This window comes from Ranitomeya variabilis, chromosome 1 (genome assembly GCF_051348905.1).
Source record: "Ranitomeya variabilis isolate aRanVar5 chromosome 1, aRanVar5.hap1, whole genome shotgun sequence".
Taxonomy (NCBI): Eukaryota; Metazoa; Chordata; class Amphibia; order Anura; family Dendrobatidae; genus Ranitomeya; species Ranitomeya variabilis.
In genome coordinates this window covers 168,279,341-168,306,673 of record NC_135232.1, presented here as the reverse complement: position 1 = coordinate 168,306,673, position 27,333 = coordinate 168,279,341, and the positions used below count along the sequence as shown (strand labels likewise).

Below are 27,333 nucleotides of genomic sequence, written 5' to 3'. Positions count from 1 at the left end.
TTGTATTTGTCTGTAGAGCACAATAAGGACAAACGTTTTGGGATACATGTCCATCATTGAATTCAGAGTTTACATTCAGTCTGATAAAATCCAGCCCTTCGCCATACTGTCACCTTTACTATCATATGTGTAGATGAGATCATTGAATTAGAGTGTGGTCCTGTAATAAGACATCACCATTGTTACAAGGCAGCCCATTAAATTTCATCCATCCTAAATTTCTTCCCTCCTGTAGGTGGTATTAATGAAAAATGGAAGTATTTAGGAATTACTGCAACTTATTCAAGAAGTGGCAGACTACACAGAGTTACACCGCGGGGTCACCGAATGCTGAGGCCATAGTGCATAGAGGGTGCCAGCACTCTGCTATCTCAATAAGTGAGTTCTAACCTCCTCTGGGATTAACATCAGTACAAAAACTGAGCCGGGTTGGGTTTCCATGGCAAAGTAGATGCATGCAAGCCTTACATCACTAAGCACAATCACAAGCATCAGATAAAAAGCACACCACTGGACTCTAGAGCAGGTGAAACGTATTCTGTAAAGTGACAAATCACACTTCTCTAACTAGCAATCTGAGGGTTGAGTCTGGGTTCGGCATGACTGGGTTATCAGGATGACCGCGCTCTATTGCACAAAGCAAAGTCCATAAAAGTATGGCTGCGCGAGTTTGATGTGAAAGAACATGATCGGTCTGACCACACAAATGCTGTTCTAGATAAATAGGCAAACATTGCCACAGACAGTCCAAAATCTTTTAGATAGCCCTTCCAGAAAAGAGTGGAAGCTGTTTTAGCTGAAAAAAAGTACTAATTCCTACAGATTAATACTCGCTGTCCATAATAAATAAATTGCCCAATAAACACTCTATTCGAATTAATCAACACTATCCATCAAGGTGCAATTGCCAAAGGATAATGAGTGGTGTAGGCAGGAAAATAGTTTTAAAAAAATATATATTTTATTACAAAAAAAATTAAAAACACAACCTAATTAATAAACAGGGCTAAAAAAACCTCCATATGGAGGGACAATAAATTCAGACACAATGAAATATATATATATATGGCATGTGCTTGACAACCAAGGGTTACACTTGTTATATGTACCAAAACAATTGGGGTATGGCAAAAAATAATAGGGTGAACAAGCAGATATATTTATAAATGTATATGTATATATATATATATATATATATATATCCATTAGTATATTACTGCTCCGTATACCAAAATCACCACCATAATAGGGGCCAAAGCCTTATCATCATATATAGAAAAGCAGATGTAAGTTTTTAGAAGTAACAAACCATCAATGTCTAATATAATCATCCGTGTGCAAATGCCGCAATATAAACCAATACTGACAGTGACAGTCTCCAATGTCAAAGGTGCTTGCCCCGAGGTAGATAACCAGTGCTAGTGCCGTTTAATAGCCATAATATGGTATAAGCGCTTACCAACAAGGTGTCCAGAGTCAGAGTCTGATGTCCTTCCCTCCCGCCAACGGGCGCCGTTTCGCTGCTCACTTCTTCCGGGGGCGTGTGCGGTGAGGGGTGCCGACGCTGCATAAATAGGCCGTGCGGGGATGTGATAGGATGCGCCTCCCGTTCTAATGGCGCATGTGTCAGGACCTGTCATCCCCTTATCCTACAGTGACTTCCGGGAGATGCCTGTTGGAACGCAGTGGAGCGCACTGCGGTCACATGGTAGGCACACCCGGAAGTCAAGGGGAATCCGACCCAGCGCATGCGCACCTGGGAGAAAAGGAACTAATGTGAAATCCACAGAAAGACGGGCAATAATATAAGTAGGGTAGCCGGGATCCCAGCGGCGAATATAGGGAACAAAATATAGAAAGTGCCGATTATAATATAAATAAGAAAGTGCGCAAATAAGAAGGTGCCCGGAGTGCAAATACATTATTTAATAATAAATATCATAGTTAATCATAAATAATCATAAATATATTATTGACAATAGAATTAATAAACAAAAAAGAAAATTAAGGAAAATTAATAAACAAATAAATAAATATATCTGCAATCACATGCAAGTCTGCGTATAAGAGGATAAACTCCTCTAAAAGTGAATGTGCTAACAATTAAAAGTAGCAGATATACACTCACCGGCCACTTTATTAGGTACACCTGTCCAACTTCTTGTTAACACTTAATTTCTAATCAGCCAATCACATGGCGGCAACTCAGTGCATTTAGGCATGTAGACATGGTCAAGACAATCTCCTGCAGTTCAAACCGAGCATCAGTATGGGGAAGAAAGGTGATTTGAGTGCCTTTGAACATGGCATGGTTGTTGGTGCCAGAAGGGCTGGTCTGAGTATTTCAGAAACTGCTGATCTACTGGGATTTTCACGCACAACCATCTCTAGGGTTTACAGAGAATGGTCCGAAAAAGAAAAAAAATCCAGTGAGCGGCAGTTCTGTGGGCGGAAATGCCTTGTTGATGCCAGAGGTCAGAGGAGAATGGGCAGACTGGTTCGAGCTGATAGAAAGGCAACAGTGACTCAAATCGCCACCCGTTACAACCAAGGTAGGCCTAAGAGCATCTCTGAACGCACAGTGCGTCGAACTTTGAGGCAGATGGGCTACAGCAGCAGAAGACCACACCGGGTACCACTCCTTTCAGCTAAGAACAGGAAACTGAGGCTACAATTTGTACAAGCTCATCGAAATTGGACAGTAGAAGATTGGAAAAACGTTGCTTGGTCTGATGAGTCTCGATTTCTGCTGCGACATTCGGATGGTAGGGTCAGAATTTGGCGTAAACAACATGAAAGCATGGATCCATCCTGCCTTGTATGGAGCATCTTTGGGATGTGCAGCCGACAAATCTGCGGCAACTGTGTGATGCCATCATGTCCATATGGACCAAAATCTCTGAGGAATGCTTCCAGCACCTTGTTGAATCTATGCCACGAAGAATTGAGGCAGTTCTGAAGGCAAAAGGGGGTCCAACCCGTTACTAGCATGGTGTACCTAATAAAGTGGCCGGTGAGTGTATATAACCAATTCAATATGACACCACTATTGAATATATATAAAATTCATAACATAACAAAAAAATAATAAAATAAAAAAATGTGATCAAAACGATACTATTAAATAAATACCTCAATTAAGAATAAATACATACAAAAAATACACATGTAATTTATCCTAAGTACATATAAAAGATGGTGATAGTCCACATTCGCCCATATTTATTTCTTCATCTTTATTATCCAACTGGTGTCCTCAAATGGCAACTGCACCGTGATCACCGCTTATAACGGGAATAAATGTGAACGTTCCTCTTAGCCAAAATATATATCATCCTATATTCACAATCCCTCATCACGAACACTTCTGCAAAGGATAAAAAAAGGGTTAAAAACGAATAAAATACCAATAATTATTACATAACGTTAAAAAGGAACCCCTAACCTACGATAGGAAAATAGACCGCTGCAAACAACCAACAATACTGCAAAAAGGCGTTGAAACCCAAATTTTCATTAAGGCCCTGTGGCATCAGCGTGCCAAGGCGGAAAATCCATCTGCTCTCATATTGAGCCAACACTTGGCCTAAATCACCCCCCCTAATCCCGAGGTCCACCTGATCAATGCCCCAGATAACTAGCCCTCTTGGATTACATTTATGATGGGCCTTAAAATGATGGGGAAGGGTTTTGAGAGTGGAAGCGTCTTCAACGGTTACTGCCTTTTCAATATCTCTCACATGTTCTCTCACCCTTATTTTGAGTTCTTGGGTGGTCAGGCCAATGTAAATCAAATCACAAGGGCATTTAGCATAGTAAATGACCCCTCGTGAGGTACACGTAAGATGTTTCCTGATTTCATACTTTTTGGATCCATCCCAATTGGTAAAAGAAGTTGATTTGCATAAATTTAAACAGGCTTTGCAAAAGCCACAGGGAAAGAACCCATCCTGCAATGTCCTCTTCTTGATGTACCGTTTTGGATCGTAGTGGCTATGGACTAACATGTCCTTGATGTTCTGCCCACGTTTGGCCACCATCAATGGGGCTGCAGGAATTACCTCCCATAGGATAGGTCCGATTTCAAAATATCCCAGTGTTTTTTTTAAATCTTTCTGAGTTCATCCCACTGATTATTAAAGTTTGAAATAAATCGCACTGGTTCCCCCACGTTAGAGTGATGTTTTCTTACAGAGGAGTGGATCAAATTTGCCCTGGGAGTGCTAATTGCTCTCTTGTAACCTCGTCTGATTGATTTTTTACTATATCCCCTATTGGAAAATCTCAATGCCAAATCCACAGCCTGTTCTTCAAAAGTCTCCTGTTGGGAACAAATTCTTCGAGCCCGAAGAAATTGGCCGATCGGGATTCCTCTAATAGTAGAACGGGGATGAGATGAAGAATAATGTAGTAAAGAATTAGTAGAGGTGGGTTTCCTATAAAGATCTGTTGTTATAGTTCCATCCTCTAGAACCCCAATTTTAAGGTCCAAGAAGTCCCAATTCCTACCATATTTGTAAGTTAGACGAATGTTCAAAGGATTGTCATTAAGTTTTTCCATAAGGCTATGAAGTTCATCGATTGTCCCCTCCCACACAAACCAGATGTCATCAATATAGCGCATCCATCCCTGAACTTTATCCATTTCAGGGATGGTGCCTTCTAGAAAAATGTCCCTCTCCCAGGCCCCCATAAACAGAATGGCATATGAGGGGGCGCAAGCAGTTTAAATTTATGCAAATCAACTTCTTTTACCAATTAGGATGGATCCAAAAAGTATGGAATCAGGAAACATCTTACGTGTACCTCACGAGGGGTCATTTACTATGCTAAATGCCCTTGTGATTTGATTTACATTGGCCTGACCACCCGAGAACTCAAAATACGGGTGAGAGAACATGTGAGAGATATTGAAAAGGCAGTAACAGTTGAAGACGCTTCCACTCTCAAAACCCTTCCCCGTCATTTTAAGGCCCATCATAAATGTAATCCAAGAGGGGATTGATCAGGTGGACCTCAGGATTAGGGGGCGTGATTTAGGCCAAGTGTTGGCTTAATATGAGAGCAGATGGATTTTCCGCCTTGGCACGCTGATGCCGCAGGGCCTTAATGAAAATTTGTGTTTCAACACCTTTTTGCAGTATTGTTGGTTGTTTGCAGTGGTCTATTTTCCTATCGTAGGTTAGGGGTTCCTTTTTAACGTTATGTAATAATTAATGGTATTTTATTCGTTTTTAACCCTTTTTTTATCCTTCGCAGAAGTGTTCGTGATGAGGGATTGTGAATATAGGATGATATATATTTTGGCTAAGAGGAACGTTCACATTTATTCCCGTTATAAGCGGTGATCACGGTGCAGTTGCCGTTTGAGGACACCAGTTGGATAATAAAGATGAAGAAATAAATATGGGCGAATGTGGACTATCACCATCTTTTATATGTACTTAGGATAAATTACATGTGTATTTTTTGTATGTATTTATTCTTAATTGAGGTATTTATTTAATAGTATCGTTTTGATCACATTTTTTTATTTTATTATTTTTTGTTATGTTATGAATTTTAGATGTATTCAATAGTGGTGTCATATTGAATTGGTTTTATATATTATATATATCTGCTACTTTTAATTGTTAGCACATGCACTTTTAGAGGAGTTTATCCTCTTATATGCAGACTTGCATGTGATTGCAGATATATTTATTTATTTGTTTATTAATTTTCCTTAATTTTCTTTTTTGTTTATTAATTCTATTGTCAATAATATATTTATGATTATTTATGATTAACTATGATATTTATTATTAAATAATGTATTTGCACTCCGGGCACCTTCTTATTTGCGCACTTTCTTATTTATATTATAATCGGCACTTTCTATATTTTGTTCCCTATATTCGCCGCTGGGATCCCGGCTACCCTACTTATATTATTGCCCGTCTTTCTGTGGATTTCACATTAGTTCCTTTTCTCCCAGGTGCGCATGCGCTGGGTCGGATTCCCCTTGACTTCCGGGTGTGCCTACCATGTGACCGCAGTGCGCTCCACTGCGTTCCAACAGGCATCTCCCGGAAGTCACTTTAGGATAAGGGGATGACAGGTCCTGATGCATGCGCCATTAGAACAGGAGGCGCATCCTATCACATCCCTGCACGGCCTATTTATGCAGCGTCGGCACCCCTCACCGCACACGCCCCCGGAAGAAGCGAGAAGTGAAACGGCGCCCGTTGGGCGGGAGGGAAGGACATCAGACTCTGACTCTGGACACCTTGTTGGTAAGCGCTTATACCATATTATGGCTATTAAACGGCACTAGCACTGGTTATCTACCTCGGGGCAAGCACCTTTGACATTGGAGACTGTCACTGTCAGTATTGGTTTACATTGCGGCATTTGCACACGGATGATTATATTAGACATTGATGGTTTGTTACTTCTAAAAACTTACATCTGCTTTTCTATATATGATGATAAGGCTTTGGCCCCTATTATGGTGGTGATTTTGGTATACGGAGCAGTAATATACTAATGGATATATATATATACATATACATTTATAAATATATCTGCTTGTTCACCCTATTATTATTTTTTGCTATACCCCAATTGTTTTGGTATATATAACAAGTGTAACCCTTGGTTGTCAAGCACATACCATATCTAATATATAATTGCCTAGAATACTACTTCCTGCAATTTGTGCCAACTTCCGTGGCTTTGTCCGGAGCTAATGTCCGGAGCTAATGTCCGGAGCTAATGTCCGGAGATAAGTGACGTCACCACTGTCCTACACCCAGGCAGAGCACAGGGGCCCCAGGCAGAGCACAGGGGCCCCAGGCAGCATATGGGGCCCCAGGCAGAGCACAGTGGTCCCAGGCAGAGCACAGGGGCCCCAGGCAGCCTATGGGGCCCCAGGAAGAGCACAGGGGCCCCAGGCAGAGCACAGGGCCCCAGGCAGGATATGGGGCCCCAGGCAGAGCACAGGGGCCCCAGGCAGCATATGGGGCCCCAGGCAGAGCACAGTGGCCCCAGGCAGAGCACAGGGGCCCCAGGCAGAACATGGGGCCCCAGGCAGAGCACAGGGGCCCCAGGCAGCATATGGGGCCCCAGGCAGAGCACAGGGGCCCCAGGCAGCATATGGGGCCCCAGGCAGAGCACAGGGGCCCCAGGCAGCATATGGGGCCCCAGGCAGAGCACAGTGGCCCCAGGCAGAGCACAGGGGCCCCAGGCAGAACATGGGGCCCCAGGCAGAGCACAGGGGCCCCAGGCAGAGCACAGGGGCCCCAGGCAGCATATGGGGCCCCAGGCAGAGCACAGGGGCCCCAGGCAGCATATGGGGCCCCAGGCAGAGCACAGTGGCCCCAGGCAGCATATGGGGCCCCAGGCAGAGCACAGTGGCCCCAGGCAGAGCACAGGGGCCCCAGGCAGCATATGGGGCCCCAGGCAGAGCACAGTGGTCCCAGGCAGAGCACAGGGGCCCCAGGCAGCTTATGGGGCCCCAGGCAGAGCACAGTGGCCCCAGGCAGAACATGGGGCCCCAGGCAGAGCACAGTGGCCCCAGGCAGAGCACAGGGGCCCCAGGCAGAACATGGGGCCCCAGGCAGAGCACAGGGGCCCCAGGCAGAGCACAGGGGCCCCAGGCAGCATATGGGGCCCCAGGCAGAGCACAGGGGCCCCAGGCAGCATATGGGGCCCCAGGCAGAGCACAGTGGCCCCAGGCAGAGCACACACCAAATCGGAGGCCGAGGGGCCCCGCCAACCAAATCGGAGGCCGAGGGGCCCCGCCAACCAAATCGGAGGCCGAGGAGCCCCGCCCACCAAATCGAAGGCCGAGCGGCCCCGCCCACCAAAGCGGAGGCCGAGGGGCCCGGCCCTGCCCACCACAGCGGAGGCCGAGGGGCCCCGACCACCAAATCGGAGGCCGAGGGGCCCCGCCCACCAAATCGGAGGCCGAGGGTCCCCGCCCACCAAATCGGAGGCTGAGGGTCCCCGCCCACCAAATTGGAGGCCGAGGGTCCCGCCCACCAAATCGGAGGCCGAGGGGCCCCGCCTACCAAATCGGAGGCCGAGGGGCCCCGCCCACCAAATCGGAGGCCGAGGGTCCCCGCCCACCAAATCGGAGGCCGAGGGTCCCCGCCCACCAAATCGGAGGCCGAGGGTCCCCGCCCACCAAATCGGAGGCCGAGGGTCCACACCATCCAAATCGGAGGCCGAGGGGCCCCGCCCACCAAATCGGAGGCCGACGGTCCCCGCCCACCAAATCGGAGGCCGAGGGTCCCCGCCCACCAAATCGGAGGCCGAGGGTCCCCGCCCACCAAATCGGAGGCCGAGGGTCCCCGCCCACCAAATCGGAGGCCGAGGGTCCTCACCCACCAAATTGGAGGCCGAGGGTCCCCGCCCACCAAATTGGAGGCCGAGGGGCCCCACCAACCAAATCGGAGGCCGAGGAGCCCCGCCCACCAAATCGAAGGTCGAGGGGCCCCGCCCACGAAAGCGAAGGCCGAGGGTCCCCGCACACCAAATCGGAGGCCGAGGGTCCCGGCCCACCAAATCGGAGGCCGAGGGTCCCCGCCCACCAAATCGGAGGCCGAGGGTCCCCGCCCACCAAATCGGAGGCCGAGGGTCCCCGCCCACCAAATCGGAGGCCGAGGGGCCCCGCCAACCAAATCGGAGGCCGAGGGTCCCCGCCCACCAAATCGGAGGCCGAGGGTCCCCGCCCACCAAATCGGAGGCCGAGGAGCCCCGCCCACCAAATCGAAGGCCGAGCGGCCCCGCCCACCAAAGCGGAGGCCGAGGGGCCTGGCCCCGCCCACCAAATCGGAGTCCGAGGGGCCCCGCCCACCACATCGGAGGCCGAGTGGCCCCGCCCACCAAATCGGAGGCCGAGGGTCCCCGCCCACCAAATCGGAGGCCGAGGGTCCCCGCCCACCAAATCGGAGGCCGAGGGTCCCCGCCCACCAAATCGGAGGCCGAGGGTCCCCGCCCACCAAATTGGAGGCCGAGGGGCCCCACCAACCAAATCGGAGGCCGAGGGGCCCCGCCCACCAAATCGGAGGCCGAGGGTCCCCGCCCACCAAATCGGAGGCCGAGGGGCCCCGCCAACCAAATCGGAGGCCGAGGGGCCCCGCCCACCAAATCGGAGGCCGAGGGGCCCCGCCCACCAAATCGGAGGCCGAGAGTCCCCGCCCACCAAATCGGAGGATAAGGGGCCCCGCCAACCAAATCGGAGGCCGAGGGGCCCCGCCAGCCAAATCGGAGGCCGAGGAGCCCCGCCAAACAAATCAAAGGCCGAGCGGCCCCGCCCACCAAAGCGGAGGCCGAGGGGCCCGGCCCCGCCCACCAAAGCGGAGGCCGAGGGGCCCCAACCACCACATCGGAGGCCGAGGGTCCCCGACCACCAAATCGGAGGCCGAGGGTCCCTGCCCACCAAATCGGAGGCCGAGGGTCCCCGCCCACCAAATCGGAGGCCGAGGGTCTCCGCCCACCAAATCGGAGGCCGAGAGTCCCCGCCCACCAAATCGGAGGCTGAGGGGCCCCGCCAACCAAATCGGAGGCCGAGGGGCCCCGCCAACCAAATCGGAGGCCGAGGAGCCCCGCCCACCAAATCGAAGGCCGAGCGGCCCCGCCCACCAAAGCGGAGGCCGAGGGGCCCCGCCCACCACATCGGAGGCCGAGGGGCCCCGCCCACCAAATCAGAGGCCGAGGGTCCCCACCCACCAAATCGGAGGCCGAGGGTCCCCGCCCACCAAATCGGAGGCCGAGGGGCCCCGCCCACCAAATCGGAGGCCGAGGGTCCCTGCCCACCAAATCGGAGGCCGAGGGGCCCCGCCAACCAAATCGGAGGCCGAGGGGCCCCGCCCACCAAATCAGAGGCCGAGGGGCCCCGCCCACCAAATCGGAGGATAAGGGGCCCCGCCCACCAAATCGGAGGCCGAGGGGCCCCACCAACCAAATCGGAGGCCGAGGAGCCCCGCCCACCAAATCAAAGGCCGAGCGGCCCCGCCCACCAAAACGGAGGCAGAGGGACCCCGCCCACCAAATCGGAGGCCGTGGGGCCCCGCCAACCAAATCGGAGGCCGAGGGTCCCCGCCCACCAAATTATTCTTACATTTGAATAAATAAAGTATATATGGATTCTAGACTCCCGATTCTTTAGAATCGGGCTGCCATCTAGTATATATATATTTTTCATTGTGTCTGAATTTATTGTCCCTCCCTATGGAGGTTTTTTAGCCCTGTTTATTAATTAGGTTGTGATTTAAACATTTTTTGTAATAAAATATATATTTTTTTAAAACTATTTTCCTGCCTACACCACTCATTATGCTTTGGCAATTGCACCTTGATGACTAGTGTTGATTAATGCCTACAGATGTAGAAAAGGATGTCGTGAAAGCTCATGTAATTGTAATGTGTAGGTGTTCTGATACTTTTGTCCATATGCAAGTGTTCATTTACAAAGAAGGACATGATCAGTCAGTGTGGGTTTATCTGCATCTGTTCACTGATACAAATGATGCAAAGTGTTCACACAGTTAAACCATAAATTATATCTCAGCTCCTAATAGCACCAAAGTGTAATCACAATCAATACAGTGAATACTTCTACAGAAGAAATGTTTGATCCATTAAAAAAATGATCATACATATTTCATGAGCTAAAATTTCCTGTTAAGAGGGCTCAGTAATCAACCCCACCCTGGAAGATCAGCCCCTAACTCCGCAATATTCAATAAAGGTAATCAGGAACATAAAACAGCCACAATAGTTAGGCTATGTGCACACAATGCGGATTTGCTGCGGATCCGCAGCGGATTTTTCAGCGCAGAAACGCTGCAGATCCGCACTGTGATGTACAGTACAATGTAAATCAATGGGATAAAAAAAAAGCTGTGCAGATGGTGCGGAAAAAGCAGTGCGGAATTGCTGCGGATTTCAAAGAAGTGCATGTCACTTCTTTTGTGCGGATCTGCAGCTTTTCTGCACCCCTCCATGATAAAAATCTGCAGTGGCAAAAACTGCAGAAAATCCTCACAAAATCCGCATCAATTTTGCATAAAAACCGCAGAAAATCTGCATAAAATCCGCATCAATTCTGCATAAAAAGCGCAGAAAATCCGCATAAAATCTGCATCAATTCTGCATAAAAAGCGCAGAAAATCCGCATAAAATCCACATCAATTCTGCATAAAAACCGCAGAAAATCCACATCAATTCCGCATAAAACTGCAGAAAATCTGCATAAAATCCGCATCAATTCTGCATAAAAACCGCAGAAAATCCATATAAAATCCGCATCAATTCTGCATAAAGACCGCAGAAAATCCGCATCAATTCTGCATAAAAACCGCAGAAAATCCGCATAAAATCTGCATCAATTCTGCATAAAAACCGCAGAAAATCCGCATCAATTCCGCATAAAAACCGCAGAAAATCCGCATAAAATCTGCATCAATTCTGCATAAAAAGCGCAGAAAATCCGCAGAAAATCTGCATCAATTTTGCATAAAAACCGCAGAAAATCAGTATAAAATAAGCATCAATGCCGCATAAAAAATGAAGAAAATCTGCATAAAATCCGCATCAATTCTGCATAAAAACCACAGAAAATGCACATAAAATCCGCATCAATTCTGCATAAAAACCGCAGAAAATCCACAGAAAATCCGCATCAATTCCGCATAAAAACCGTAGAAAATCCACAGAAAATCCCCATCAATTCTGCATAAAAAGTGCGGAAAATCCGCATAAAATCCACATCAATTCTGCATAAAAACCGCAGAAAATCCGCATCAATTCCGCATAAAAACCGCATAAAATCCGCATAAAATCCGCATCAATTCTGCATAAAAACCGCAGAAAATCCGCATAAAAACCACGGCAAATCCGCGGCTGCGGATTCTGCCAGGAGATGCGGATTTTTTGCAGCAAATTCTGCACCCCTTTTCCTACGTGTGCACATAGCCTTATAAGGGCTCATACCCATCACAGAGAAAAAAAACATACCGATTTCGGTCCAGAAATGTAGGACTAGTATAATGCAAGTCTGATCTGATTTTTTGTGTGAGTACAATTTGATTTTTCACACCTAGCATCCAATTTACATCCGAATGCCATACGATTGTTATCCGATTGCAATGCAATTTTAACACGAGCTTTTACATAGAGCAATTCTCTGACATTTACAATTCGTTTTCAAAGGAAATATTCTTCAATACACAAATACATGTATGTATTAGATAGATGGAAGCCGGCAATTCAGGAGCCACGCACAGTAAAATCACAGCAGGACCCGACAGAATCGAATAGATAGAATACATAGAGTGTATACACATAGAATTGATAGATATAAAGATGTCAGTCATATATACAACCCCTGGCAAAAATTATGGAATCACCAGCCTTGGAGGATTTTCTCTCTCTCCTCACCCCGCTACAGGAAGTTATCCCTGGGTTAAAAACAAAAACTGGATCCAGCAAAAAAAAAATGGATTCGTCGCATGAGTTTTTCACTATTTGCGACGGATCCGTTTTTTCAAAAATTGCCCGGATTGTGCCTGAAACAAAAAAACTGATGTGTGAAAGTAGCCTTATAATCAGATGCGTCTTATAAAGCGAACAATACTTTTAGAAATGTCTTTATTATTTCTACTCACCTTTGCTAGATCCACTAAGGTGTTTGCTTGATCATTTAGTTTCCGTTGTTCCATTTTAACACTTCGTAACCTGGAAAAACAATAGGTTATAGATCTCTTCCCATAATTTACAGAGGCTTACAATCACATGCATTTTGCAGTAAAAGTTCAAACTATATGAGAAATGTCTTGAGAAATCTGATTGCTCAGTTTTGTTATGTTTCTGTAGAATGAAAAGCATGCATCTTCAACACAGCAAAGCATAGAGCAAGGAAATGTGATGTTGTTAACTTCGTCATTGTTCTAACCGATTATAGTAAAAAGAAGAGAAAAGCAGCAAATATCATGACAAGCAGGTACAGGAAAACATACCAAACTATAGAAGTAACCATATTATGTAATGTAAAAGCATATGCCCTTCCCTGTATCTGCATGTGCTGATACAAGTATAGCCCTTTTTAGTTTGCGATGGATTGGTTAGACTGTTTGATACCTTTTGATGAAAATTCAGTGATAAGTGAGAATTTCCATTACATAAAATCATTATTAAATTGACCAGCAGCGAAAACAATAATTACATGGTGAATATTGCAACTGTTCTCAATGTATTGATATACGATGGAATTAATACTTTCCAGTTATAGTCTTGTATAGCTCCATGTCTCATCTCTATGTAATAATTGTATTATTTCCAACATCTACATGGTCAGATTTATACAAAGCCATTGAAAGGCTGTAGGATTGCCAAAGCTGTTGCCAATGCCAATTACTCATGATAATGACAGTGAATACACACAATCAGGGACTTCTAGATGAATTACTTCAGTTGCTGAGCTAGCCGAGGAGATGCATCATCCACACAAAACAAGCAGGAGGGTGGTCACAAGAAGAAGGGAGGCGCCGGACCAAGACCAGTGATGCCCATCGGACCAAACCGCTCCGCAGATGAGTATAATAAAAGTTATTTTTCTTCTCTTACAGGTCGGGTAGGGGGCAGATATACAGCATGATAGAATGCTGTATATCAGCCCTGAAAGGTGATGGCTGTATCTCTTATCGGCCAAACCTGGTGACAGGTTCCCTTTAATAAATATCTGAAATCTCCAGCCCACAAGCAGATAATTTAACTCCAGAGGTTCCACACTAAGCTAAAGCACGGTCATCAAATAGCATATAGAGTACTAACACTTTGATATGTAGTCCGTTCAAATTTTAGGATGGGCTGCACTAGAGCAGTTGTAAGTACCAAAAATAAAGCAGAATCTAAGACAGGAACTGTAATGGCAAGCCTATCTTTACAGGTTGCTTTGTCCTTTATAGCGGATAACACAAATGTTGACTCTATTTTTGTTCCTTACTCCCACCTGATCCAGTTTAGGGACATAACTAAAAGTGACGCACCTTCCATAGTTGTGCCTCTAAAGAGGATCGGGTGGAAGGATGGAGCAAAAATAGAGTCATTATTTGTGTTACTTGCCGTAGAGCCCCTAGTGCATAGCGGAGACCCACTGCCCTTCTGCCACACAAGATGATACCAATATAAATTTTATACCACAGATTGTGAGTACTCAATATGATCACACATGGTAAGTTTGTTTAAACAGGTGTGGAATCTATTAAAGTAAATTAATACATTTTGGAAATTTGGAAAGGCAACACTACGACCTGGTTCACACAGGCAGTTGGATTAAAAAAAAGAGACCTATAAGTCTTTTCTTTACACTTTCACCCCTTTAGGAGCCACTATTGGCCTTGGTTAAAAGAAATATATTAAAACTGTAGCAATAACTGCCCTTTGTGAACCTGGCTTAATAACAATAGTATGCAAAACATCTTATTATCAATGAATAAATGTAAATTATTAGTGTGAAGCGGTCCATTTAATCCTTAATTTCACTTATCACAGGTTTACGATCATGACTGTAGGTTAAGATTTAATGACAGCAATCATATCAAGAGCTCATTTGTGATTGACAGGACAACAGCACATATTCAGGAGCTGGCACCCTCTCAAGCATCAAAGTTAATGATCTATAGAGAAATAATCAGTTCTTGGCATGCAATTGTAAACAGTCTTGAAAAGTTTGACACAGCAGTGGACACAACGTAACTTACTTCCGAGCTCTATTTTCATTTTGTAGGAAAACAAAAAAATAAATAAAAAATAAGACACACAAAGGAGAACCTGTTTATCATAAACTGTAAGAAAATATACAGGTTAAGGGAAAGTTAGAATCTGCATTTTTTTTTTTTTATAAATTCCGGTATATATTCTCTTCTGTTTTGCTTACATATATTTAAGACATTTATTTAAGTGGTTTTCTGAGTGTACATATTTTTGATGTTATGTATGTCCTCATTATCTAATAAGGTCTCAAATTTTGACCATTAGCACGGACCTAAGAAGTTATGACTGTTGTGTTTCTATGAATATTATAATCTATATACAGGTCCTTCTCAAAAAATTAGCATATAGTGTTAAATTTCATTATTTACCATAATGTAATGATTACAATTAAACTTTCATATATTATAGATTCATTATCCACCAACTGAAATTTGTCAGGTCTTTTATTGTTTTAATACTGATGATTTTGGCCTACAACTCCTGATAACCCAAAAAACCTGTCTCAATAAATTAGCATATCAAGAAAAGGTTCTCTAAACGACCTATTACCCTAATCTTCTGAATCAACTAATTAACTCTAAACACATGCAAAAGATACCTGAGGCTTTTAAAAACTCCCTGCCTGGTTCATTACTCAAAACCCCCATCATGGGTAAGACTAGCGACCTGACAGATGTCAAGAAGGCCATCATTGACACCCTCAAGCAAGAGGGTAAGACCCAGAAAGAAATTTCTCAACAAATAGACTGTTCCCAGAGTGCTGTATCAAGGCACCTCAATGGTAAGTCTGTTGGAAGGAAACAATGTGGCAGAAAACGCTGTACAATGAGAAGAGGTGACCGGACCCTGAGGAAGATTGTGGAGAAGGACCGATTCCAGACCTTGGGGAACCTGAGGAAGCAGTGGACTGAGTCTGGTGTGGAAACATCCAGAGCCACCGTGCACAGGCGTGTGCAGGAAATGGGCTACAGGTGCCGCATTCCCCAGGTAAAGCCACTTTTGAACCATAAACAGCGGCAGAAGCGCCTGACCTGGGCTACAGAGAAGCAGCACTGGACTGTTGCTAAGTGGTCCCAAGTACTTTTTTCTGATGAAAGCAAATTTTGCATGTCATTCGGAAATCAAGGTGCCAGAGTCTGGAGGAAGACTGGGGAGAAGGAAATGCCAAAATGCCTGAAGTCCAGTGTCAAGTACCCAGTCAGTGATGGTGTGGGGTGCCATGTCAGCTGCTGGTGTTGGTCCACTGTGTTTCATCAAGGGCAGGGTCAATGCAGCTAGCTATCAGGAGATTTTGGAGCACTTCATGCTTCCTGGCACCTGCTCACAGTGCCAAAACCACTGGTAAATGGTTTACTGACCATGGTATTACTGTGCTCAATTGGCCTGCCAACTCTCCTGACCTGAACCCCATAGAGAATCTGTGGGATATTGTGAAGAGAAAGTTGAGAGACGCAAGACCCAACACTCTGGATGAGCTTAAGGCCGCTATTGAAGCATCCTGGGCCTCCATAACATCTCAGCAGTGTCACAGGCTGATTGCCTCCATGCCACGCCGCATTGAAGCAGTCATTTCTGCCAAAGGATTCCCGACCAAGTATTGAGTGCATAACTGAACATTATTATTTGATGGTTTTTTTGTTTGTTATTAAAAAACACTTTTATTTGATTGGACGGTTGAAATATGCTAATTTATTGAGACAGGTTTTTTGGGTTATCAGGAGTTGTAGGCCAAAATCATCAGTATTAAAACAATAAAAGACCTGACAAATTTCAGTTGGTGGATAATGAATCTATAATATATGAAAGTTTAATTGTAATCATTACATTATGGTAAATAATGAAATTTAACACTATATGCTAATTTTTTGAGAAGGACCTGTATATGGGGTAGTTAAATGGACCTCTAAGAATACAAATCTCTTTAAAAGCCCAGTATAAATTATAAGGACATAAAAAGTAATTGTCCCAATGCATGATAGTTAGAATTAAATGTTAAATTAAGCTATATGAGGGATGTCTGCCACTCAGGTACTGTTTATACAGCATATAGATGTACATCCAGATAACCACTCTTAATTATTCATTATTCTACGTAATACCTAATTTGCTGCTGTTTTTTTTTTTTATTTTTTTTACTGGTTTTTAGTTGTTACAAAAGGTTACTAAAATATCATTAATACATTTTGTGTAAAATATAGACCAAAATAAATCCAGGTTGGCAAACTTTTCATGTGTCACATATTATAAGTAGTTGAATACATTATTTATGTTTTATCAATTTGCAAGAATAGATTTCCAATCTTGAAATCATTGATTGCATGGTTGTCAGTGGTTAGTACTGATGAGTTGCATTGCTGAATCGAGTATGTATGTGTTTGTTCTCCCAGTGTGAGACATGTACTAAAGACATACTGATAGGGAATTTAAATTAATAAATTACCTCTATTGGCATTTCTATGATTTAGCCTTGTTATGTGTAAACCTAGGGAAGTTTATGTGAATCCAAAATGATTGTGAGACATGCACAACTTAGTAATATGATAATTAGACCACTGTAGACTATATCCCTGCGCGTTTTACTACAAATGTATTACCAAACACAGTACCAACCGCCTTTTTTTCTTTTGACTACAAATGTAGGAACAGCTTTTTAAATGGAATCTTTCACCAGGTTTTTGCTACCCCATCTGAGAGCGGCATAACGAAGGGGCCGATACCCTGATTCCAGCTATGTATGAATTAATGGATTGCTTGCTGTCATCTTGATAAAATCACTGTTTTCCCTGCTTCAGATCTGGCACTACTACTATATTGAGCTCCACCTATCTGGCTAGGTGAAAAAAAAACGATAACCGATGTTAAATAACTGGCTAATTAACAACACACTACAGTATCACACAATTTAGCCTGCTTAAATTGTAGAAACAGTTCAAGTATTATCCTTTTTTGGGGCAGATGCCTGTCTTGCTAGTGATTATACACAGGCAGTTCATACAGAATAAGCCATAGCGTTTTCAAATGGGGGAAGGGCAGTTAGGAAAACAATAGCTGTGCAGTAGTTTAAGGAGCTTTTTTCTTTGCGTACAATTTCAAGCTTCTTCACAAAAAAATAACCCTTTATTGCAATCCACAACAGGCTTGCTATTAATAATAATCTCTTTATTTATATAGCGCCAACATATTCCGCAGCACTTTACAATTTTTGCACACATTATTGTCGCTGTCCACGATGGGGCTCACAATCTAAATTCCCTATCAGTATGTCTTTGGAATGTGGGAGGAAAGCGGAGAACCTGGAGGAAACCCACACTAAGGGCTCTTCCACACGTCCTGATATTTCCGGTACCGGGAAAAACCGGTACCGGAGATATCCGTGTCCGTATGTCCGTGTGCTCAAGTGGCACATACGTGCGGCATCCGTGTGCCGCCCGTGTGCCCCCTGAGGACCACACGGACCGTGCCGGAGAGACAGCGCTACACTAAGCGCTGTCCCCCCTGCATGTGGTGCTGAAGGCAGAATTCATCTCTTCTTCCCCGCCGGAGAGAAGAGATGAAAGATCTTTTTTTTTTTTTTTTCTGGGGGGGGGGGGTGAAAAATAAAGTTTGCATGTGCCCCCGCGTCCCCCCCCCCCCCAGTGGGCCGCCTGGCCTCTTGCCGCAGAAATACTCACCCGGCCAGCTCCTGCGATGTCTCCTGTGTCCTCTCCGCGCTGCCAGCTTCTCCTGTGTGAGCGGTCACGTGGTTACAGTCAGTGAATAATCCCTGACTGTAATGAGCGGTCCCACGTGACCGCTCACACAGGAGAAGCTGGCGGGGAAGAAGAGATGAATTCCGCCTTCAGCACCACATGCGGGGGGGACAGCGCTTAGTGTAGCGCTGTCTCTCCTGCGGGCGCTACGTGCACACGGAGGAGGGTGCACACTGTTCTCCGTGTGCACGTGTGCAGGACGTATTGTGGTCTGTGCTGCCGGTAGAAAACGGACATGTCGACGTGTTTTCAGCACGGACATACGGTCCGTGTGAAAACACGCACATGTGCATAGACCCATTCATTTGAATGGGTCTACGTGTGTCAGTGTCTCCGGTACGTGAGAAAAATGTCACTACACGTACCGGAGACACTGACGTGTGAAAGAGGCCTAACACGGGGAGAACATACAAACTCCTTGCAGATGTTGTCCTTGGTAAGATTTAAACCCAGGTCTTTAGCGCTGCAAGGCTGCAGTGCTAACCACTGAGCCACCGTGATGCCCAATCAATCAATTATAAAGGCTTTTTATCAAGCCTTCCAAAAATTATCTCATTTTAAGGGAATAAGAGCAGGCTGTTTTGAAAGTGAAAAAGTAATGGCACGTTGTCAACAAGCCTTTAAAAAAAATTAGCCCTATTTAGTTAGCTGTTTCATGTTTGTGTACCCTCGAGAGTACGTATCAGATCAGCAGTACACTCTATCACTATAGAACACACTGTGCAGTCTGAAGATGTGTGGCTGGCATGGCTGTGCAGTATCAGTTTCAGAAGATATAAATATATATATATATTTGGCAGTATAGAGTCAGCAACGGCAGCCTCTTGGCAGCAGTAATACAGTCTAGCAATATAACTCACAGTGGGCATGCAGGCAGGAGATGTGTGTCTGGCATGGCTGTGCAGTGGCAGTGGAAGAAGCAGCATAGTAGAGAAATAAGACAGACCAGACAAAAAGATGTGTGGCACTGAAAGGTCAGCCAAGACAGCTACTGCATCAGCAGTATTACAGTATAGATGACATGATTAAGGCTATGTGCACACGTTCAGGATTTCTTGCAGAAATTTCCTGTGCAAAACCAGACATTTTCTGCAAGAAATCTGCATGCGTTTTTACCGCGGTTTTACCGCGACTTTACCTTGTTTTTGGTGCGTTTTTTGGCAGATTTTTCCAGAGGTTCCTAATACAATAATATAGTGGGAAATCCGCAAAAAATCCACAAAATTAATGAACGTGCTGCGTTTTTTACCGCAATGCATTTATTTCGCGGAAAAAAAAGCATCATGTGCACAAAAATTGCGGAATGCTATTCTAAATGATGGGATGCATAATGTCTGCGTTTTTATAGCGTTTTTATAGCGAAAAAATGCAAAAGAAAAAAAACGCGAAAAATCTGCAACGTGTGCACACAGCCTAACAGGGAGTAGATGGCTTTTTAGTACAATATATAATGCTAGATAGGTGTCTTCCACTGAGGCTGAATGCACATGATTCTTTCACAAAAGGTAGCACAATCCATGTGGTCAATTGTGGTGAACTTGGACATGTGGGAGTAAAATTTCCATATAACTGGATGACTGAATGCGTGTTTCTTGGGTATTCAAAAAGAGAACAGACGATGCCATGGAGGTAGAGGAGGAAATGTACGCAAAGCAGTTGATGAGGATGATAATGGGGTTTATAACATTGACAAGGCTCTACTTGGGGGGTGCAGACCGGTTATCAGAAAAATGATTATGAGGTGAAGATGGATGACAGCTTGAGTCTTACTCATCTTGCTAGTCAGTTTGCTTTCGCCACATGACTTTTCATGTGCTGATGGAATGATGTAGTTCCTAGACCATCTGTGACAGGATATACCTGATTTATTTCCAACGGCATAGACTACACACTTCAATAGATTGTTTCTTTGACAACATGCAAAATAATTCCAAAAAATCAAGGTACACATACACATAAGAGTTGCCAGCACCATGACCACCATCATAGCTAACAGGCACGTTTTAGCCTCCTACAGCAGCAACAGTTTTGACATCACTTGCTCCAGAGCTGACCTCAGAACAAGCAGAATTTACCCCAGAAGGTCTTTTAAAAGCAACACTTCTTGTATTGTGTATAGCCAAGGCCAACACCATCCTCCTCTGATGACATCACCTTCTCGGCACCGTTATATGTTTCCCAGATCTTGCCCACCACAGAATTACCTTCATCATCCCTGATTCGAATGACAGTTGCCTCTGTATGAGAAATGGTGTGAGCTTCTTGCTTCCCCACCTGATTACTATCTCAAGATTTGACCTGGCTTAGAGTGCTAATACCACTGACAGCATCCCTACCACCATAGCTCGCAGGGCCAGAAACACAGCTTGGTGTTAGAAATGGGTTCTCCATCTTCTCCAGATTCTTGTTTTTCTAGTACACAAGCTGACTGTTCATCTCTTTTTAATAAATCAAGTGGAAAAAGTTATTCTGATATAGTATATTTTCTATCCCCAAGGTGCTGTCGGTTAGGGGACTAAAGGGCAGAACAGAAACAGTTATCATCGTCAGAATGAAAATTCCTCTCTTTACAACATAGTTATGATGGCAGAGGAGGACTAATTAGAATACTCACTCAAGCTGATGGTGTCACTGTTAGAGGGCACATCATCCTGCTGTGACTTACTCAGTCACTATGCTATGTGCTATGACATATATACCATTATTCCCTCTACTTTTTCCATACTGATACAATTGGCAAAGGCAAAGTATGCCAACTGTGACCTGCATTTCATACTACTACTACCGAGACGGTTGTTGCCAAAAGTGCCAGTACTGCTGCTGCCAACAGCTCCCACATTTTTTGCTGTGGTATGCGTGTTTATTTCTATTACTTTATCACATCTGTTGCCAATGCCAAATTTTGGTTTAACATACATTTTCAATATAAAATTTAAATACTTTGTCAAAGTTTGTTGCCACCCACACCTAACGAACTTTTGTAACTGAATGAAACAGACCCCAAAATTCCATGCTGCAAAATAGGCACACACTTAGTTTCATGCCTGGAAACTAAAAAAAAGACAACAATTTGCATAATGGTCTTGTAAGGTTGATAAGGTTGTATGGTATTAAACTACCTCCAAGTTTGCAATTGCACTGTGTGAAGAAGACTAAAAAAATACTAAAAAAAATACTGTTATTAAAGTGTTGTGCTGTTACTTCAGTATACAACAGATCAATTAATTGACAGTCACACTAAGGCTACGTTCACATTTGCGGTCGGGAGGGCTGCGAAAGGCAGCATACTTCCTCCCTTCTTCCTCCTTGAAGCCCGCCTACGCTCTGCCTACTCTGCATGCATGCTGTGTACCTATCTTTAACATTGGGTACGCAGGGACGTGCGTTGTATGCGGATGCGTCTGCATGTGGCGATTTGATGTGTGCGGCGACTGCATGGAAATGCAAAATTCGATAAATTCGATTCACCACAGGTCGATGCAATCATCTCTTGAACTGCCATTATGCTAATAGAGCTGTTCACTTTCAACTAAAAATATACCTTCCTCTAAGATGAAAACTGGAAATGTTGTGAGAATCCTTATGTCTGGGTCTTGATTCTAGACCTGATTATAACTACAAATAATACACAATTTTAATATGATGAGAGCAGTCTTTAACCCCTTTACCCCCAAGGGTGGTTTGCATGTTAATGACCAGGCCAATTTTTACAATTCTGACCACTGTCCCTTTATGACTCTGGAACGCTTCCATGGATCCTGGTGATTCTGACATCGTTTTTTGTGACATATTGTACTTCATGATAGTGATAAAATTTCTATGATATGACTTGCGATTATATGTGAAAAAGACGGAAATATGGCAAAAATTTTCAAAATTTCCAACTTTGAATTTTCATGCCCTTAAATCACAGAGATATGTACATAAAATACTTAATAAGTAACATTTCCCACATGTCTACTTTACATCAGCACAATTTGGGAACCACTTTTTTTTCTAGGAAGTTACAAGGGTTAAAGTTAAACAGCGATTTCTCATTTTTACAACACCATTTTTTTATGGACCACCTCACATTTGAAGTCACTTTGAGCAGTCTATGTAACAGAAAATACCCCAAAGTGACACCATTCTAAAAACTGCACCCCTGAAGGTGCTCAAAACTGCATTCAAGAAGTTTATTAACCCTTCTGGTGCTTCACAGGAATTTTTGAAATGTTTAAAAAAAATGAACATTTAACTTTTTAACTTTTGTACTTCAGATCCACTCTTTTTTATTTTACCAAGGGTAACAGGAGAAAGTGGATGCAAAAGTTGTTGTACAATTTGTCCTGAGTACGCTGATACCCCATATGTGGGGGTAAACCACTGTTTGGGCGCACCGCAGAGCTTGGAAGGGAAGGAGCACCGTTTGACTTTTCAATACAAAATTGGCTGGAATTGAGATCGGACACCATGTTGCGTTTGGAGAGCCCCTGATGTGCCTAAACAGTGGAAACCCTCCCTCAAGTGACAAGATTTGGAAACTAGACCCCTTAAGGAACTTATCTAGATGTGTCATGAGCACTTTGAACCCCCAAATGCTTCACAGAAGTTTATAACGTAGAGCCGTAAAAATAAAAAATCGTATTTTTTTCACAAAAATTATCTTTTCGCCCCCAATGTTAATTTTTCCAAGGGTAACAGGAGAAATTGGACCCCAAAAGTTGTTGTGCAATTTGTTCTCAGTATGCTTATACCCCATATATGGGGGTAAACCACTGTTTGGGTGCATGGCAGAGATCGGAAGGGAAGGAGTGCCGTTTTACTTTTTCAATGCAAAATTGGCTGGAATTGAGATCGGACACTATGTCGCATTTGGAGAGCCCCTGATCTGCCTAAATAGTGGAAACCCCCCAATTGTAACTCCAACCCTAACCCAATACACCCCTAACCAACCCTAACCATAACCCTAACCACAAACCTAACCCTAACACACCCCTAACCCTAATACCAACCCTAACCCCAACCATAATCCAAACCCTAATCCTAACTCTAGCCCCAACCCTAACCCTAACTTTAGTCCCCACCCTAACCCTAACTTTAGCCCAACTCAGTTTAGCCCAACTCTAACCCTAATGGGAAAATAAAAATAAATAATTTTTTTTTAAATTATTTTTCCTTAGTTAAGGAGGTGATGAAGGGGAGTATGATTTACTGCAATACCTGGGTCAGTTAAAGCCAACCTGAATCATGCTCTCTGGGGTCTCGGCTATTCCCGGCAGCCCAGAGAAATTCTGAAGCTGGGGGGTGCTATAACCTTAAACCTCAGTGTCGTTACAAACTGGTGCTGTGGTTTAAGTACCCTTTCCTGCCACTGTTAAAAGGTGTATTTGCATTCGTTAAGGGGTTAAATGTAACTCTCATCATTCTCCCCTGCTTGCGACGATCGCTGGCAGGGCAGGGGAGAATGATGAGAGCCATGTTCAGCACCCGATGCTGGGGCACAGCGCTTAGTGTAACCCTTCTTCCCTGGCGCCCGTCCGTGTGGTACTGATGGGGCACACACATGCCACACGTGTGCCGCATGTATTACACACACGAACACTGACATCTCCGGTACTGAAAATATCAGGACATGTGAAAGAGACTTTATAGCGGGTTTTTATGTTTGGCAGCAGTCACACTAAAAGACGCTTTTTATTGCAAAAAATGTTTGCATCACCACATTTTGAGAGCTAAAATTTTCCCACCTTTTGGCCCACAGAGTTATGTGAGGTTTTGTTTTTTTTGCGGGACGAGCTGATGTTTTTATTTGTACTAATTTTGGGCAAATGACATTTTTTGATCACTTTCTATTCCGGTTTTTGGGAAACAGAATGAGCAAAAACCAGCAATTCATGAATTTATTTTTTTTTGGGGGGGGGCATTTACACCGTTCCGTGTGTGGTAAAATTGATAAGGTGTTTTATTCTTTGGGTTAGTACAATTACAGCGATACCTCAACCTCATTTATATCATTTTTTAATGCTCTGGCGCTTTTATATAATAAAACTATTTTATAGAAAAAATAATTGCTTTTGCATCACTTTATTCTGACAGCTATAACTTTTATATTTTTTCATTGATGACGCTGTATGGCAGCTTGTTTTTTTGTGGGACAAGATGACGTTTTCAGTGATACCATGGTTATTTATATCCGCCTTTTTGATCGCATGTTATTCCACTATTTATTCGGCGGTATGATGATAAAGCATTGTTTTTTGCCTTGTTTTTTTATGGTGTTCACTAAAGAGGTTAACTAGTGGGACAGTTTTATAGGTCGGGTCGTTACGGATGCTTGGTCGTTACCAAATATGTGTATTTTTATTATTTAGATTTTTTTTCCATTCAAATATTTATTTAGTGATAGAATAAATATTGATTTTTTATTATTATTATTTTTTTATATTTTTACAATTATTACATTTTTTTTTTACTTCATTCTAAACTTTTACACTTTGTCCCACTATGAGACACTCAGTTTTTGCAGGCTGATCGCTTCTATAACATGCGCATGGCAGGAAGTTTCTCAGCTCTGGTAACATGATGACATCGGGTTACCATGGCAGCGATCGGGACCCCGCATCATGCCGTGGGGTCCCCGATTCAAAGGTAGAGGGGCTGGCAGCCCTCTGCCTGCTTCCGGAATGCTGCGATCATGTTCGATCCCAGTATTGCGGGGGTTAAAGTACCGGGAGTGGTCTGTGACCGCTCCTGGCACTTAGTGCCGATTGTCAGTTGTGAGAATCAGCTGACACCCGGCCGCGATCGGCCACACACCACCTGTGTGCCTGGCCAATCGCTCAGATTAACTATTCCGTCCATGGTCAAATTGGCCCAGGGCACATGGACGTAATATTACGTCTCATGTAAGAAAGGGGTTAAAAACAAGATTGATTCCATTTCTTGAATAGAATAAATCAGATGAGAATGTCAATTCATGCAAGGAAGAGGTAGGGAGAAGAGCGCATCGGCTCCTCCTTTTGGTAACAGAGGTTCTGTAGTATAAGGAACCCAATGAAGAAAGGTTGATCTTTTTGATCCTTTAGGTACATTATAAATCTTTTAAAGTTATGATTAGTCCAAGACATGTTGACCAAGTAGTAATATAATCCTATGCATATCAAATGTCACATTATCCAAAGATTTTACTTTAAGTCAACAAGACCTTCAATACAGGGTAATATTTCATTGTTTTAATCAAAATTCTCATTACAAATTAAATCAAAGTAATGCAACTTGAAAATGTTCCAAATAAAATGATAAGTAAATCACTTACTGGTGGATAGCCTGTAAGAATTTTCGCTGATGTTTCCTTACTCTTGCATGGTCTATCTTTTTGACCAGTTTTGTGTTTTTGTAAATTAACCATGTTTCCCTGAGAACATTAGCTGCTGCGTTTTTCACCTGAGGAAAAACAGACAAAACCCTAGTAAAACATTAGAAGGCTTATCTACATTTGATTTTGTATTATAGGCAGTTTCTAAATAAGACTTGAGCTTACGGACATTTGTGGAAAGATACATAACACCAATAATTTCAGCAAAATATGTTACACTGATAGACAGGATTTCATAAATCCTGAACGCTCCACAACTACAGAAACCCAAATTCATACCATGGTGCTTGAAAGTTGATGAACCCTTCAGAGTTTTCCAGATTTCTCGGTAAATTTGACCATTGATAATACAACAAAAAACTGAAAAAATAAACATTTCTGAAACTAGTTATCACACAACAAACCTATGTGACATGAAAATGATTAAAAATTACTCTGATGTGAAAAGAATGAATTATAAGTGAAAATTAGGAACATTAAATCAACCTGTGAACAAAAATCTAAAAATGTCTTGGCATTTAAGACTGAAACACTCTGGCTATTAATAGTGATGAGCGAGCATGCTCGCCACTACTCACTGCTCGAAATGCTCGTAGTATTTCTGGGGTTGCTCGGAGCATGTTTGGCGCTCTTTAGAGAGACAATGAACATGCAGGGATTGTCTGTCACACACTGTAATACTGCAGCCATGTTGGTTGTGGCATTACAGTGATTGGCTGGTCGCACAGCGTCATCAGGTCTATATCAGACCTGACACCGCCATGCTCATCACAGTCTACTCCGGAATCATGCAGTGTAGGGAGAGTTGCTGCTGAGCTAGGGAGAGATTTGCTTGTGTCTTAGTTAGTATAGGTATACCACAATATATTATACACATATCCATCTCAACTAACAGTCCTTCTGAGGACCATAAAAACCCTCTACATCTGTGGAGATCTGGAGTGCTGCAGCATTTACTGAGCTGTGCACTGACTAGCTGCGGAATGAAAACAGAATTGTGGACTGTAAATAGAAGGTTAGTGAGGGTAATTAATGTTAAAATTTTGGCATGGGGGCCCCATTTGAAAGTTCGCACCGGGGCCCATAACTTTATAGTTACGCCACTGGTTACATCACTACTTAAAGTGCAACAATGGGTCAAGAAAAATTGCAAGTGATGGGTGCTTTTCAAATACAATTTATGAACCTACACCATGGCTATAGTGGTTGTAATAATCTTTAATGCTAAGGGTTCAGATCCCTCTTAGTTTCACCATGGCTGCAATATTTGTGATCTCAAAAACCAGTAGATGGTAGGTTTATATCTACCAGATGGAAGAGGACAACTGGTGTATGTTAATAAATGAAGAGTCCATAACATATTCAAACGTAGACTTTAAAGTTTTTTCCATTAAATTTTGTGGCTGAACATTAATTAGTGAAAGTTATTAAATTTGTTTATAAGCATTCCATCTAAATGCTTTA

General features: G+C 43.6%; 1 protein-coding gene across 1 annotated transcript in view; it reads right to left on the bottom strand.

The window, feature by feature from the left end:
• KCNN2 (potassium calcium-activated channel subfamily N member 2) overlaps nt 1-27,333 on the bottom strand; it is a 274,294-nt gene that overhangs the window by 4,974 nt on the left and 241,987 nt on the right. Inside the window, exons 6-7 of the mRNA XM_077290515.1 lie at nt 25,810-25,937; nt 12,657-12,726 (exon numbers count right to left, since the gene is read on the bottom strand). Coding sequence (XP_077146630.1) covers nt 12,657-12,726; nt 25,810-25,937 — 198 coding nt within the window. The remainder of the gene's footprint in view (nt 1-12,656; nt 12,727-25,809; nt 25,938-27,333) is intronic.